The 18610-nt window shown below is 30.9% G+C and overlaps 2 protein-coding genes across 2 annotated transcripts in view; one reads left to right on the plus strand and one right to left on the minus strand.

The window, feature by feature from the left end:
• Positions 1–9076, plus strand: part of LOC118187706 (histamine H1 receptor-like) — a 597689-nt gene extending 588613 nt beyond the window's left edge. The window contains exon 5 of the mRNA XM_085823285.1: positions 6546–9076. Within this exon, the coding sequence (XP_085679411.1) occupies positions 6546–7017 (472 nt within the window). The 3' untranslated portion in view covers positions 7018–9076. The remainder of the gene's footprint in view (positions 1–6545) is intronic.
• Positions 432–5314, minus strand: LOC146995313 (uncharacterized). Its single transcript, XM_085823284.1, has 3 exons — positions 5026–5314; positions 4290–4385; positions 432–3051 (listed from the first exon to the last, which is right to left on the minus strand). Exons 1-3 carry the CDS (start codon positions 5265–5267, stop codon positions 2823–2825), a joined length of 567 nt encoding a protein of 188 aa, XP_085679410.1. The 5' UTR covers positions 5268–5314; the 3' UTR covers positions 432–2822.
• Positions 9077–18610: the final 9534 nt, after the last annotated feature.

The following is an 18610-nucleotide window of genomic DNA, read 5'->3' on the forward strand; positions in this document are numbered from 1 at the left end:
GAGATAGTAATTTTTTTTACTTTGAAATTCCTCAAAATGTTTTATTTTCATACATTTCAGATAAATTGTGTAGCTGATCTTTTATCTTTAATCGTCTAGATGTTTCGCATAGAACATCCTAAAATTCAATTGCAAAATAAATGAATAAATAAATAAATTTTATTATTTTTATATTCCTTATTTTACCCCTTAACTCTTCTTTCTGTAAACTCACAGAATTGTTATTCTTTTGATATACGTAATATCTAGCATTAATTTATAACTAACATCAGAATTAATAGAAAACAAAATTAACTACTGCTGTGATGTTAGATTTCTAACAAATCTGCAATTAATTACATAAATAACGCTATTTTTCTTTTCATATCAAGCATATTATTAAATATTAAAACAAAGAATAACACATTTGAGGTAAAAAAAAAATGATTTTTATTGACATTTCTCAAGTTTTAGAATATACACATGCAAAATAATTTTAAGCATCTTCACAAATACCAAGACATTTTTTAGACAATTATTTGGAATGACCATTATGAAAACAATGAGCAAATTTTGCAGCCAAGAACCAAAAGCATTTCACTTAAATTAACAAATACAAAATTACACTTAAAAGGCCTTTTAAAGAATTTCACATAAATTATTAAAATAAGTGATTTCATTACTTTTTCATAAAATATTCAATACTTCTTACATTTATTAATACAAGATTAAATACTGAACTTGAAAATCAAACCTTCCAGGTGTTATTAAAACCTAGGAAGAAATTTTATAAATAATCCACTGAATCAAATAAATATTGTTGCAGCTCATCCTGATGAAGATTATTTCAAATTATGAAATTAGAAATTGATTTTTTTAAATAGCAATTACAAAAATGACTATTTTCCATCTTCACTATACATATAATAATTCTAAAAATGCTGTAGCTTGGATTTAATTTTGCAAAAATCTATTTAATCCCGAATAATTCGACCAATGAGTACATTTAATTCTGTAAGCTTCAAAAAGAAGAAACACATACCATATAATTCATAATAAATTTTTATAACTCCATATTTAAAATTTTATGAGCAAAATTTGCATAACTAACTGAAACAAAAAAAATAATTAAAAACAATTACAGGTACCCCTAAATAAATTGAAAACACTGAATTCATTATAATTATCTGACCTCAAAAAAAAAAAAAATAAATAAATAAATAAATAAAAATAAAAATAAAAAAAATTAAAATAAAATAAAAAAAAAATTACCAAGAAATTTTAATTATTTGGAATGACTATTATGAAAACAAAGAGTCAAAAGCATTTCACTTAAATTAACAAATACAAGATTACATTTAAAATGTCTTATAAAAGTTGCACAAAAATGATTAAAATAACTAATTTCATTCTCTTGGTCCATAAAATATTCAATACTTCTCACATTTATTAATATAAGATTAAATACTTAACTTGAAAATCAAACCTATAGGTATTAAGCCGTTTTGTAAATAATCCACTGAATCAAATAAATATTTTTGCAGCTCATCCTGATGAAGATTATTTCAAATTATGAAATTAGAACTTAATTCTTTTAAGTAGCAATTACAAAAAATGCCTACTTTCTACCTTCACTATACATATAATAATTCTAAAAATGCTGTATGCTTGGGCTTGGATTTTACATAATTTTAATTTTGCCAAAAATCTATTTAATAAAGAATTATTTGACCAATGAGTACATTTAATTCTGTAAGCTTAAAAAAGAAGAAAACACATACCATGCAACACATAATGCATTTTTATGAATCCATATTTAAAATTTTACAAGCAAAATTTGCATATAACTAACCAAAACAGAAAAAATAATTAAAAACAATTAAAAGTACCCCTAAATAAATTGAAAACACTGAAATACATTACAATTATCTGACCTCAACTTTAAAGAAGAAAAAAAAAGAGAAATTTTAATTATTTGGAATGACCATTATGAAAAAAGAGCAAAGTTTGCAACCAAAAGCCAAAAGCATTTCACTTAAATTAACAAATACAAGATTACATTTAAAAAGTCTTACATAAGTTGCACATAAATTACTAAAATAACTAATTTCATTCTTTTTGTTCATAAAATATTCAATACTTCTCACATTTATTAATATAAGATTAAATACTTAACTTGAAAATCAAACCTATAGGTATTAAGAAGTTTTGTAAATAATCCACTGAATCAAATAAATATTGCTGCAGCTCATCCTGATGAAGATTGTTTCAAATTATGAAATTAGAAATTAATTCTTTTAAATAGCAATTGCAAGAAATGCCTATTTTCCACCTTCACTATACATATAATAATTCTAAAAATGCTGTATGCTTGGATTTTACATAATTTTAATTTTGCCAAAAATCAACAGTCAATATTTCGACTAATAACCGTCAATTTTGTTGTACAGCATTCTTTGAGCATAACATGACAGGCGATCCAAACCATCAATTTTGTTGCACAGTATTCTTTGAGCATAACATGACAGGTGATCCACTATTATTGACGAGTTATTTCTTAGATAGTGCTATTGTTAAGCATATTGAAATAATAACAATAAACAATGTAGATACCTGTTTGTTCAAAATTTTGTCGGCACTGCACAGGAATGTAAATATCGCATCTTTGGTGAACAGTAATCGTGATCTTTGAAATGTGACGAACATATTAGTGCAGTTTTATACAAATCAGTTGGTGATTTATTTAACAAGTCTTGACAGGCGATCCAAACCATCAATTTTGTTGCACAGTATTCTTTGAGCATAACATGACAGGTGATCCACTATTATTGATGAGTTATTTCTTAGATGGCACTATTGTTAAGCATATTGAAATAATAACAGTAAACACTGTAGATACCTGTTTGTTCAAATTTTGTCGGCACTGCACAGGAATGTAAATATCGCATCTTTGGTGAACAGTAATGATGATCTTTGGAGTGTGACGAACATATTAGTGCAGTTTTATACAAATTAGTTGGTGATATATTTAACAAGTCTTGATTACTGCATGCGGGAGCCCATTGTTTTGATCTATAAAAATGAAAACATTAATTTTATATTTTAAATTTCAATAAATCCATTTTCAGTGTTAGTAGAAAAATAGCAAACTAAAAACATTCCTTATACATTAGTTACACAATCTCGAGAAGGGTTATATATTTTTTAAGAACAAACATTAAATTATAATTTAAGGAAAAATTCATGTACATAATATGATTTATTACATTTCTGACATATTTATACTAATTCTCTATTATTTTGATCTATAAAAACAAAAAAACAATTTTATTTTCTTTAATTAAAAGAACCTCTTTTCAGTGTTATTAGAAATTTAACCTTGTTAAAAAATTCCTTTTACATTAGTAACAAATTCTGAAACGATTGCATTTCATCTAATTTTATTTTGATGTACGAAAACCAATAATTTTGCAGATATTGTGTTAAGTAGTTACCGGTCATAGTATCTAGTTAAACAATTTAGCATTTCTTTGTACAGTTTTGTTAACAATATGACTAAAAAAGGATAAGGCACCAATAAAAAGTACACATTGTTCGTAAAGTGCATCTTTAAAATGTTTCCTTCCTTATTCACACTAATATGTAGTGGTTCCCTAAAGTGTTCGTACACTTATGTTTCAGTGAAATAGTGCTGTGAGAATTTTTTAATATCTATAAATTTATCTTAGCAAAACTCTATAAAAGTATTATAAGAATACAGTAAAACTTTGGGGGGGAATTAATAATTAAAAAGTAACAAAAAAGTTACCTCAAAATCTTCGTGCACTTTAAAGAAATCTGCAGACACTATTACGAAATATTGCAGTTAAATTTCTGTCAGTTTTTGTAGGATATCCTGCAGCATTCAAGCTTGTAATACATAAATTACAAAAATTATCCTCTAAAATATTAGAAGAAAAAATTTTTAAAAAATTTGGTTTTATTCAAAATCACTTCGAGATATGAGAAAATATTGGGCTTTATAATCAAATTCAATTCCGGGCTACAGCGCATTTTTTACAAATTCTTAAAGTGTATGAACACTTTTGGGAGCAACTGTATCACAAGCACAGTTATCTTGAATATTTACAGAAGAACACTGAACTATTTGTCCATGATGAGGAACACTTAATGGAAAAAAACAAGCTATTTATTTAAATTATTCCAAATACATGAAATATTTGCTTCTCTATCAAAAATTGAAATACTCGTATATATATATATTATTAATTATCAAAGCTTAGTTTCTTTTAAACTTAGAAATGATTTACCTAATAGGATCCTTAGGAAATCTGAAAAATTTCCTGTCTGGTGTTTTTCGAGATGTCCCACAAACACTACAGCGATACCAGGATTTGGGTTGTTTGCTAAGTAAAAGATAGATTGAGTTAGTCTGTTATTCACTAAACCACATCAAATATTGAGAGAAATCAAAATTATATTTTTATAATAATGAATATAAAATTTTCAAAAATAATCATAAAATACGAAAAATTGTATATAACTATCAATATACTACATTAAAAATAGTCTTCAGTGGCCACTAATATTAACTAAGTTTATAAATTTTCTCAGATAAATTATTTGGTAATTATAGCATAAATTTAAAGCTGAAGCATAATACAATTTATTAATAAAATTAATTTATGCAATCATACATGCCATTAGTTGCCGCATTATTATAAATGGCAAATTTATTCCTGATCGCTCGTTTTGTCGTAATATTATTATTAGTTGACTTTAAAGCTTAAAACTCAGTAAAAAAATTTGGAAAGAAATAGCAATATGCCTGCAAAAACTATAGTATTTGTTTGCCATATGATTAATTATATAAATTGAGATTCATATGCTAAAATGCAAAGTTAATATATTAAGAATGAAAATCTAGCTGCTGTGTGATACAATGAGACAAAATATTTTTGGAGCTTGGGAATCAAAATTAATGTACTATACAAAATCAATTTTTAAAATCTATGATAGGTTTTCGAATTAAAAAAGCAAGCTTACCTCACAGAAAGAGAATCGGGTGAATTCCGGTGATCGTCCTTGCGAAACATCCATCTTATGATCAGCTTAAATAACCAGAGAAAAGAACTGAAAAAAACTTTCAATGAACCTCTTCGAACAACGTGGTAAAAGATTGCTAATATGGCTGACGACATGCCGGTTTCTTGCCTGCTATTTCGCACATGCGCAGAAAGGTACGGAGGGTGGATGGATTGCCCCTTTAAAATAAGCTTCAGGGACATACACAGAGTGTCTCTTCAGTCTGGCGGAGCCACATTTGCTTCGGGAAACCTTTACTTTCTTTGCTTGTGGGGCGCTAACCATAGAAAGCATCTTAAGCCATGTCTGGAAGCCCTTTCTCCCTGGTGTACTGTGACTGTAGTTACTGTAAACGTGCATTACCTTTATAAATATTTGGTCTTCTCAAAATCGTCGATTGTATTCCTTTATTTCTGATTGCTCTAAGTTATACTAGCTATTAAATAGTCAGCGTTCCTTCATATATAGTACTGGAAGACATCTGTTCCACAGTCGAAAGCAAAAGACACTGCTGTGCTCTTTTGGGGTTCTTCCATTACACAGGCATATTTTATTCAACATAACGATGCACTTTGTTGCGGCGACAACTACTTTCAAAATCTTTGCCCCAGGCTGGTTGTTTATATACGGTTCATGATACGCATATTAAAATTCTCTTGAAATAGCAGATCTTGTAGGATAAATACGTAAGTGTATTTTTGTCTGAATTAAGAAATTATCTCGCTGCTTGTTTACTTTGAAATTTGTTTACGCTTCTCAGTAAATGCAAATACACTTTCATTCCAGATGTTCTGCAAAAACCTCTAAAAGTTTACATCATCAATATTTATGTATTTATCTTCTTTAATAAAAACAAATGCTGAATTTAATGCCAGATTAACTCAAAACATTGAGAAATTTATCATAAGAATAAAAGTAAATTTATTTTTAATTAAGTTTTCGATGTTCCTTTTAAAAACTAAATTTAAAAAGCAGAACTTTAAATTCCAATTCTTGAATACAGCATTATATGCTTCAGCTGTTAGAAATCAATAGCTATAATAATGTGAAACAACTAAAATTTGAAACATCCAAATAAATATGAAATACATTTCTTTAAATTTATCAAGATTATATTTCTGAACCATGTTTACGTTTTTTTTCTTTCTCTACGAATATCTTAAATATGTCTCGTATATTTTTGACGCGTAAAATTTCAAAATGTGAAACAGATAGGACATTCATTCTGGTTTCTTACATAAAATTCAGTTTTAACTGAAGATATGGTTCTTTCTTTCTTCCGATGATCCTTTCTTTGACGTTTTCCCATAATTTAGTACAGATGTCAGCTTAGAATGGTATTATTTCATATTAACTATGACAAAATTTAATTTTCTAATTTTAAATTTGAATGAAGCATTTTTTGCAATGTAATTTTTATGCATTTTTACTTTTCATATGAGTTTTAAGACGTGATAAGAAAATTACTTTTTTTCTTCTAGCAAACCACAAGCATCTCCAACCTTGGAAGTCACAGATATGCACTTACGAGTGCCACAGTCTTCAGACTTACCACCACCGAGTCGTAGCTCCAGTTTCAGAATCTTATGTGGGGCTACCCGTGCTGTTTTACGAAGACCTTCACGTCGAAGTATGCTCAGTTTACGACAAGAAACAAAGGCAGCACGACAGCTAGGTGTCATCATTGGGGCCTTCGTTCTTTGTTGGTTGCCTTACATGGTGCTCTTCGTGGTGACAGCAGCGTGCAATAATTGCCTTGAACCAGGCGTTCATACAGCTGCCATCTGGCTTGGTTATCTGAATTCCACTGTCAATCCAATGATATATGCATTGTGTAATGCAAGCTTCAAGCGTGCTTTCTGGAAAATCGGAGCTAGGTTTTCTGCCGGCTGGACCACAAAGTGTCGTAGAAGAAACAATAATCACGCTTCAGAGAATAATCCATTTGCGTGACCTATAAGAAATTAATTTTAATGAAATGAATCAAATTTTAAACCCTTTTTCAATTGAACATATCTACTACCATGTACAACATCCTTTCTCATCCCGGCCGAACCAGTGGCCGAGTGGTTAAGACCGCTGAATGTTAGTAGTTCGACCTGGTTTGGAATCTTGCCAGATGAACGGGCTGACTGCATAGTTGGTTTTCGTAGTTTTCCCCCATGTGTAATGTAAATACCAGCCAGTTTTCTCCAGAAAGCCCACTCATGGGCAGATAGTGGCTTTGCCATATTCAAATGACCTCACCTAACCTTTCTTATTCCCTCTATGAATCCATTAATTCTCAGCTTGTAAATTAATGTTCTACTTAAGGATTCATAATGATATTCATTCCTTTTAACTTGCATGTTTATAGAAGACCGAATTCCCTTACATTTCTCTCGCTCTCTCTTAATTGGCTGGATTTATCTGGCTCATGTACTTTATCACATATGTGAAACGTGAGATTTGAATTTTTAAACTTGATGTTATTTGCATTTACAAATATTAAGAACACAGTTAACCAACCATTCCAATTAACCAACAACTATTCTTCTCTTAAACAAGGAATGGATCCATGTATGTGAGTCTGCTCGATCCGGCATAGCTTTAAAACATGGGCTACATGGCATAGCTCCTACATGGCATGCTTTAAGACATGGGCTACATGTCATAGCTCCTACATGGCATGCTTTAAGACATGAGCTACATGGCATAGCTCCTACATGGTATGCTTTAAGCTACATGAGTTTTCCAGCATAGCTTTAAGACATGGGCTACATGGCATAGCTCCTGCATGGCATGCTTTAAAATGCGTTGATTTCATTTTTTATTTTTCACTTAATTTAATTTTGTACGAAGGTTGGCTTTGTAATGCTTGTTGGCATTTCATCATTTTCTAAATGTGAAGAAACTATAAATCATGTAAATACATATTTCAAAAAACTGTATAACATCCTTCTTTTAAAACATATAGCAAACTGATTTATAATATGTCTCTTACATATCATTAAATTTAATACCAAAAGACTGTACAGTTTCTGATCAGGTTTCTATCTCAGTTTAATAAAACATTTAAAATCTTTCAAATTTAAAATTAATTTAGAATTTTATTAAAAATTAAATTACTAATTAAGAATTTTAATTTCATATTAAATGAGTTTAAGTAACATAACTTAAATTTTACTAATAAATATAAGCTATGCTGACTGAATTTTAATTCAAATAATTAATTCAAGTCGACTGTAGAAAATTTCCAAAACCATTTCAAGATTACTAATGCTGCGTTTTCACTCAATAACTTTCATGTAGTTTGATTAGTCTATGAAAGCAAACAAAAAATATAAAAATTATTGGTGTTTTATATCAAATTCAGTTTGCTTAAACATAGACATAAATAACGAAAAGGAGGATAAATGTTCAATCCACACCTAATTTGAAATAAAAATGACTAACTAAATGCAAAACTAAACTATTAGAAGAGCAATTGTGCACTATATTCTACTTATGTTACTCAGAATTTTAATGTTCTCTGGCTACAGTATAAAAGTTCTTCTATAGCTCCTTAAAAGATTTCTAAAGAAAAAAGCATTCAATACGTCAATCCAGAGACCATCTAAGGCCCAAGCTCATAAAGAAATGCAACTTGATCTGCTAAAACTCTTTGAATTTTTGAAGTGCTCTCTGAACGATATAATATCTGTGATAGAATGTTCGTCATGATCTTTGCAGAAAAGTATCAGAAAAAAGGCTGTTACGAGGTCATAAACTCTCACTGCCTCTCTGATGGCTGAAACCATTTGGAATGGCCCCCGAGATGCGACAAAAGAATTGATTTGTGATGCAAAACTTCATCTTGCAGTTCCAGGTTTGTTAAGCTCTCGGAGAGCTTCCGGCTGATATCTTCTTTCCTGAATTGTACATTCAGTTTCAATAAATGATGTCAATTAGTGAGTGAAATAAAAGTATGTGAATATTTTTAATATGTGTTTTTTTCGTAAGCATAATTAGATCTTCATGCAGAATTTTATGACAAATATTTTCAAAGAATGATCAGCACATTTCTGGAATACTTATTTTGATTAAAATTCAAAGGACTGCCCATTTGTTTTATTAATCAGAGCCCTTTACTCAACACATATAAACTAACAAAAATACCACCATTCTCTTACGGCACGCAGAGGCTGTTTGCACATTTTTAAACGATTTTTATTGTATGTACAGAAATATTTTACATACAAGTTGTGTGTTTTAAATGTTCCATTTGATATCTCTTTATCTTCCCTATCCTTCTAAATCGTAAATTCCAAGACAATAAGGCCTTTTTACTTCCTTGTACGAAGTAAAAAGGAACTATTGTAATCGCGAAAAGTTTCAGGCAGCATATTTCAACGAAAATATCCATTTTGATCGATATCGAATGCAATTTAACGATGTTTTTGCGGGACATCTGTACGTAAGGACAGAATAAAAGACTCTTTTCCTCCAAAAAAATTATAAAACTGCTTTAAAATAAATTCTGAAGAGAATTTTTCATGGCGTCTGTACTTACGTACGTATCTCGCATAACTCAAAAACGAGTAGCCTCAGAACGTTGACATTTTGTATATAGGACTGCCATAACATGTAGTTTGCTCCTCGTATTTTATTTGCTATCGGCAGCACCAAATGTATATAAATATATCCACTCTGTTATTCGGCTCAGTGATCTCAGTTTCTTTATTCTTATATTTTTGTAAATTGTGCATTTTTTGCTTTAAAAATGATTGAATTATGTTGTTCTTATCTTCCGATTAAGGTTTTTATGCCTTTAGTAAATCTGTATGCTATATTTGTAGAATTATCAACAATTTAAAAGTTGTTCAAGTGCCACTAAGCCTAATAATTTTGCCATGGCGGCCGTTGCTTGTTTACATTTGAAACAGCAGAATATAAGATTTGTTGCCAAACAAAGATAACGCCTCCTTTTATTATTGCGAATTAAATCATGATTAATTAATTCTGGAATTTATTCTAGGAAATAAGTGTTTAAGATTTACTTCATAATTTTCAATACAGACATTTTGAGTTTTTATGTATTTTTCCCTTGTTACGAAGTGAGATCTGAATTAATTGAATGAGAAATACTGAATCGTCTGTGAAAAACTGTTTGTTGTTACCTTTTTGTTGTTGTTGCTGTTGTTTTTGCTTAATTTCTTTTATACGTCGTTTTAGATTTATTATAGTATTTGAATAGAACATGTGGCAACGATTAGGAAATTCTTAAGATGATAAATTTTGTGCATTCTGAATTAAAAAATGAATGAAATGTAACGCTGTTAAGTGAACCTTGAGCCAAAGTGTCGCTATGGTAAACAAATACAGTGAATTTTAAAGAGTGCATTTATTCTATTGTCGTTTATGAGCTATCGACGAAGTAGATTTAATTTAATCCAGTAAATGCAAGAATAATGCGTATAATTTAATATTCCGTACAAAGAAGTCATGTGGTGTACACTTCAGATTTTTTTAGTATCGAAAGAGGTATTTTAGCCTATTCCTCTTGACCAGCTTTCCAGAGTCCAAGGAAGGCTATAGGTCGACGTTTGAAAAGTTTGCTTTTAAGAAGTCTATAAGCGCAATCATGAGGAGATTTAATACAGAATTCAGTGAAGGGTATGGCCTTGATACCCGCTTCTTGTTCCATTTTTTCCGGAAATTTAACAGTAGCTTGTTTTGTCTGTTGTTTACCTTGTTTTGTCTTGATGCACTTCTACTGATTGATGGCACTGTGAGTAAAGAAGAGGTATTTTATATTTCAAAACAGGATATAAATATGTTTCTGAAAATACAGAGTTGATCTTAACAATTTTTTGCACTCTCTTTAATTTTTATTTGCCGTTATATCGAAAACCAGCAACAATTAGAAATCTCTTTGAAAACCTATCTTCAGATTCCTTGACCATGTTCTAAGATTTTCTTCTTCTATTTAATGATAATACGTGGATCTGCTTTTTATTGCGGTCATTTAAATGCACCCAAAATGTATCTATTAAGACAACATTTTTCCATTTTTGTTCGAATAATTGTTTCTCATTGAGAATTCTGCTGCGCGTTGTTCTGCTTTCGGTGCTATGTCGTAGAAAAAGACGATGCGCATTATTTATCCTTTTGACTTTAAACATTTCCTTTTAACATTTAAATTTTTACCTTTACAGCATTTAAAACATTCCCTTTTTACGAAGCACATGTAAGAGTTAAATGCACTTACCGTGGTGTTACAAGCATTTCTTAAACGCTGTTTTCCTCTAATAGTAATTTATATTAAAGATAATGGCGCATGCATTTCTGCTAGCATTTGAATGAAAGACTTTTAAGCATTATTTTTAAAATGGAATATGGTGCATAAAATTCAACCTAATCATAAAAATGCTAGGAATTATCTTACAATTTACAACTCCTGAAGTGCGTGAATTGTATTATTCTAAAGCGCCTTTTATTTGTAGTTAATGTACTCTTCTGTAAAAGACCTTTCATCTTATATTTTATATAATGAAATTATTTCTTCCTATCTTAGTTCACTTTATCATAATACATATCATTTATATAAAAAGAAATGAAACACGATTACAATATTTCAGTTCATTTCTGCCCATAAAAATACTCTGTTATTTTTCTTTCTTTGAACAAAAGCGTTAAGTTTTATTTTATTCCCGTCTGGTCTAAATGGTTTCACAAGATTTCATTATAAGTGGGTGGTGTTGCAGCGAATGAGAATATTCTATTTTTACATTACGTAACAGTTGCTGCGCCATTGCGTTGTTCCTGTGCAGTTGATAGGTGACGGAGGACGGGGACACCTGATGTCTAACAAAGGTAAGCAGATATAAGTCTCACGCCCTCCACTATCTTGAACCGGCAGCTCCCGAGTCCCAGGCAACACCCCCTAGAACTAACTAGGGGGTGCTGGCCCCAGGAGGCCTGCCTCGAGAATGCATTTGCTTCTCTGCGAAGCCGCATGAACTAACATGATCCGGGATGATGTTACATGAATACGTTAGCTGCATGAATATAAGCTGTTAGAATGCGTCGGTGATGCTCTTGGACGCACGTCGCCATAATTCATAGATACATCAACATATACTAATAATAATACACATACCTACAAAATAATACATATACATGCAAAATAATACACATACCTGAAAAATAATACATATGCATCTCATAGTAATATATCAAATAATAGTAATATATCAAATACTAATAATAGTCATAGTGCTACTAATAATAATAACAATAATAATAATAATAATTCTTAAAGCATGAAATACGATCCATCAATAAAATACATTAATACATTGGATACACGATGAAGTTACATGAATACATTAGTTATGTACTTGACAGCTTGACTGAGGTAAGACATACATTAGACCTGTTTACATTCCTTATTTGCGGCTTGCGTTATTTGAGTACATACATGCGTTGTTATAAAAGATACATAATTATGTTATGAATACCGTTTATAAGGAGGGTAGAATAGATGGAATAAGCATGATGTCACAAAAATGAATTCAAGGAAATGTCAACAACTTGGCGTCACGACTTGTCATGGCCGCCATACAGTGTTCGTGTGAGACTACGAAACATATTGTAAATGAAATTACATTAACGTTGAGAGCAAATGTCAACTATCCGGAGGCTCAGAAAAGTATCTTTAGGCATAAATTTGCCTAAAATACCGTTAAAAGTTCCACTGGTGTTCTAGCTTTTACCATGTCGTATTGTTACCATTTACACATTTTCATGTACTTACATTTTATTGAATTTGAAAGAGTTATTTGCAATTCTTGTGATTTTTCTACGTACTGAGCAGAAAATCATTTATGTTAAGTACTAAAATTAGAACGGGAGATTTATAAACATTCAATGATAAAAGCTAACATGTAGATAACACCGATTAGAAAGCAAAGGAAACCAACCAGAAGCTCACCTATCAAATCAAGATCAATATTAATAACCACTAATGTCAAGTCGTCGAACCCGAAGTAGTCTTTCAAATTTGAACACAAGTGGCGCAGTGGCTGGGAATGTAATGAAGAAGGACTTTGAAATTGTACGGTGGGGCTAATAAACTGTTTGTTGAAAATTTGTTTAAATAGAATATTTTATAATTGTTGAAGCTGTGGAGTTGTGTGAAATCGAGGATCTTGTTTTGTTCTTGATTGAAACTTTCGCATTCGTATTTACTGATTGTTTTGATTTGTTGTTGATTTGTTTTCTTAGAATTCTAGAATCAGTATTTGTTGTTAAAACATTTCAGTGGTAAAATTTGTTGCTATAAATTGTTCATATGACTAAATTGTTGAAGCTGAGAACTACTCGTAACACACATTCAGAACTGTGAGAATGGAAATTTCTCACACCACGCAGTTCATCATCATGGACACTATCGTAACATTAATCGCAATCGCAGAACTACACGTGCATATAAATACCCGCTAAACAGTCCCTCTCTTTGCTGACTACGTCTTGAACGAGTATGCAGGGCTGCGCCCCTTGCATATCTCACACTCATGGAATGATGTCCTTTTTTTTATGGAGAAGAAGGAGCGAAGCATCATGTGAATTGCACAAATTATCCTTAAAGATTACGTTGAAAATTAATCCAGCTATGAAATAATTATGCTGAAATTTAAAAATAAACGTGAAATAACTTGTTAATGTGTGTTGCGCATTAAGAAATTGCTGCTATTGCCATCGACTCGTCTCCTCGTGGTCATTACCTTGTGCTGACCAGAAGAATGCGTTTAAAAAAGAATACTCTAAATGTATATAAAGCAACATCTGCAATGTGTGTAGATAACGTGGAAATATTTCCAGTGCTAAAAATGAGTGATGAAATAAGATATAAATTTTGCTTTCGATCTTCACTAGACGGCGCCGTTCTTCCATTCTTGTGTTTTTTGTGTGCTATGTTATCAAATTGATATATTTAATCCAGATAATATTTAAATAATTGAATAAAGAGAGATTGAGAAAAGAAATGTGTCTCCGCAAGTCTTATGCATATGTGTTTGTGGGTAAGTAAAGTAATTTTATTATTATTTATTATAGGGTTACAACGCAATGTACGACATATCTTTATTCAAGCCAGCAAATATTGGGCATATGTAACTCTGATTTCATGCTTGTAAGTATCTAGTTAGATAGTGATTCACACATAACACCACAAGAACAAACGTTAAAGTTAGTGGATAAAATAAACAAATATTTGAATGAATCTGATATCAGTATAAATGTATCTGTTTCGAATTTAGAACAACTGAAAAGTAAAATTGAAATTGTTGACGTACTAAGTAATGATACTCATAAACTGTTGAAAGAAGAAAACAAAATGAAGAATGAAATTAACACCGTAGTTGAATATAAAAAAAAAATAATATTAATAAAAGTAAGGTAGCAAAACAAATTTACGTAAATCATTTCGAAAAGTCCCATAACTGTCAGTGGAACAAGAAATAAACTGAGAAAATCTTCATCAAGAAAATAACACTGTGTATTCAGGAAAAGGAGCAAAACTTTCGAAACATTCACTTTCTCAATTCTATGGAGAGCTTCAGAATGCTGAGACTAACTGGAATTAGTTCTAAATTTCTATGCATAGTAATTCTAATTCAACTGAGACTGACAAATTTTCCTATTTAAAAATGTTATTAGGTGGTCGGACTCTTGCCAGCATTAGACAGTTCTCAATGACTCGAGACAAGTAGGAATAAGCTGTCAAATTAATTTCTGAAACATTTAGACAAAGAGATGTTTTAATAAATGCTCAGTTAATAAATTCCTTAAATCTCCTCTAATATACCCCTGTTAAAATCTCCTCTAATATTCAGGCTTCTCGGAATCTTAATTTTAAAGCCCAAATTCAAGTTAGACACTTAGAGGAATTGAATGTCAACTAACATAATATTAAAAAATCTAAATTAAAATATTATTCACATAATATTAAACAAAATCTGCTAAAAGAACTAACTATTGAATTTTTTAAGAAAAATATTAATAATAATCATGAATTATAAGAATTGATGAAATTTTTGCATAATGCGATGAACGCAAGAGGAATAATAACGTTCTCTATTCATTCTAATAATTTATTTTCATGTAAAAATTGTTATTCGAATTAACACAAAAAAATTATTTTAGAAATCAGAAACGATACGTTCCTCCAAGTCGTAACAATCAGCACATGTCTGATGACGAAAGTTTCAGAAATTTTCTTTATTCTGCGTTAAGATTATTGTAAGACTGAAAAAGGTTAAAATATGAGTGTGTAACCAAAAAAAAAAAAAAGAGAAACCAATTAACAAAAGGAGATTCCTTTTGTATTGCAACACAAATTGTTTTGTGAAACAATGTATTCAAACAATGCTTCTTCTGCTCGGGTAGACATACCAATGTTATTTGTTTTAATTTTGAAAATTTAAATGGGACTAAAATGTCTAGGTTCATTAAATATTTATCCATTTTGAGCAAAGGATACTTTGTTACACACTTCTCACAGAGTGGAGGTGAGTTTAGAAAATAGTATTTTGGACTGAAAAGAAGTGGTAGCATAGGTTTCGGAACAGATCGAATTTCGAGGGCTACAATTAGCTTGCCGAATGAAAGAGCTGAAATGGAGGGCAAGAGGTTCACTTAAACGAATGGATATAGTCAAGTTTTCGGTGATGATGACAATTCCTTGTTAGTAGTTTCAGTTTTTTATTCGAATGTGATAAAAGGTTATAAAAGGTTAAATTCATCATTGGTAGCTGCAAACACTAAATCTGAATAGTCTCTGCAGGAAAAATATGGGCATTTGAGTAAAACGTCTTCTGTTAACTTTTTTTGGTTGATTAAAGCTATGTGTCAGACGTTTCCGGGAAATGGAAATTTTAGATATTACAAACAAGTAAATGGAGTGTTCGAATTCAACGGAACAGAAAATACTTAAGGAATTTATTGACTCTATTGGGTTCGTATATGGAAGATATTGTGTAATGAGTTAGTGCAGACCAGGTATGCAGGAGAAGTTAGAGAATGCTACAGAAAGTAGTTCGAAAACGTTTCGAAGATTTGGTTAGGAGATTTAGAAATTATACATCTCTTTTGAGGATAATAAAAGAGTAATTGATGGCTATTGTAAGGAAAGTATCATTGAGGACTTCTCTTCCGATGATGCGCTATCATATTCGGAACAATCATTTTACCTCACTATGCGGTCATTCATGAGGACAAATCTACAAGTTTACTTAGAACTGTATTTGACGGAACTTATCGTGAAGAAGGACAGCTTCCGATTAATAACTGTTTATTTAATGGACTTAAATTTATATCCAAATCTATCTGAAATGATTTTAAAGTTTCAGCAGAATACAATCGCCTTCACAGCTGATCAGAAACAAGCATATTGCGAAACATTTATTCTTCTGGATTAATGATATGGGTTCTAATTCATGTCTAGAAATGAACATACATAGTCAGGGGGATACACAGTCACAAAAAGTACTTTACATGGCTTTTTTACAGTCTACACCTCCCTGGTGGTTAAATCTACTCATTTCAACTACTAAAAACTACTTTAGCAACTACACTGGATAAAATACTACGATACTTTACCCTAAGCAATGCTACTATAATATTCTACGCTACGGTACTACAGTATATTTTGCACTGGGTACATACAGTGTGACACTTATATATAAATTCAAGACACTTAATAATATAAATCTCGTTTATACAAATATCTGTTTCTGACTGTAATACAATGGTGTTAGATTAATTTATAGTACCATTCTGAGTACAAATCAATACCTACAAAACTTACAGTACGACTACAATACTTTACACTGGGTCACAATATTTTTACACTACGTACAATACATTATGACACTATCATAAATAATTTTAGGTCAAAGTATAATATACATCTTGGTTAAACATAAAATCCTGTTTCAGTATATTGTATACTACACTCTGAATTCAACAATTTCAAAAAAGTTACGTACCATGAGTAAGTATAAAACTTACAAATAAGTTTGCCTCAAAGATTGTTAAAAACGGAACTGCTTCTAAAAGATTTGTTCTTCGAGTAACGAGTCATATTTATGATTCTTTACAGTTTCTAGGACCTTTTATCATAAAGTAGAAAACATTCTCTAAGAACTATGGAGTCATAATCTGGTCTGGGACGACAAACTTCCAATGTATCTGGATCACATGTGTTGTGTAGTGAATTTAAGTGGCCTAATTAATTAACGCAATATATTCTATATATAAATTTGAATTTATCTATATATAAATTTGAATTTATATATATATAGAAATACATTCTCCAAGGACTATGGAGTCATAAATTGGTCTAGGACGACAAACTTCCAACCTCTGTTTATCACAAGTGTTGTGTTGTGAATATAAGCGGTCTAATTAATCGACGCTATTACGTATCACTTAGCACTTATTCAAAATTAATTTACCAATTATTTTAAATTTATACCACACAGCGCTTATTTTATTTAGTCAATGAATTAATTGTTCCTTTGGAGATTCCTGTAAGTGAAGTTAAACTCTGTTTCTCACTTATTTTCTGAGCGAGCGCGAATAAGACATTTGGCAATTGATCGAATTTCCACATAATCTTGAAATTTAAAAATCACTTAATATAATTATTTGCATATGAAACGTGAACTGGTTAAGCAGAAAAAAAATTACCTTTCTATTAAGACTGCTTTCATTAAGATATATTCAATAGAATTAGAGTTATGACCGATTAATTATCTAAATTTTGTAAATCAGGTTAGATTCTTTCGAGAGTTAAAATTAGTCAGTTTGGATAGTGAAAGTATGATAGAAGGGCATGGTCAATTTCATGTTTCCTGTCTTGAGGTAAGGTGATTTTGCGCCCGAAAAGGGGTTGCTCCATTCTTTGGCCGATCGGCGAGTAAGGGTGGAGTTTGCGTGAATTTGTTTGAACTTCTGAGGGGTAAAGTGGACATTTTTTCACTAGTTTCTTCTTGGCGTTTTTGAGTGGGACTTCTTCCCAAACTTGTGAAATCTCTGGAACGTGGAGGCCGTTCAGATGCAGCGTGCAGGCCTCATTTCTCTCTCTTGCTCCTGATATCTTGTTGAGATGAGTCTGCGTCATTCAGCTGGCATTGTTTTGGCCGAGAGTGCAGAAAGATGAAGATGAATTCCTCATTATAGACGTATTCCATTTTCACCATGGCATTAAAAACCTCGGCAGTTTTAAAGCAATATTTTGCTACTGATGGAAATAAAATATCTTTATCTGTCACGCAGCAGTGTTTGGCCACTCGTCAAAGAGTAAGATATTTAATGTTTCTTACTTATTAACAAACTAAGCAGTTATAAGCAATAAAACAGTTCTCAATAATCTCACAATGAGGTGTACCATTCATTAAATCTGAGCACTGATATCTATCTGCACAGGTGTTAGCTCCGCGCTGCATATGGTCCAGCACATTCTCAATAAAGTTTTCAAGCACGATGACCCTAACATGGACTCAAAGCCGCAAAACACCAT

Source organism: Stegodyphus dumicola, chromosome 9 (genome assembly GCF_044657685.1).
Source record: "Stegodyphus dumicola isolate Sdum_Otavi_A_Nest chromosome 9, ASM4465768v1".
Classification (NCBI taxonomy): domain Eukaryota; kingdom Metazoa; phylum Arthropoda; class Arachnida; order Araneae; family Eresidae; genus Stegodyphus; species Stegodyphus dumicola.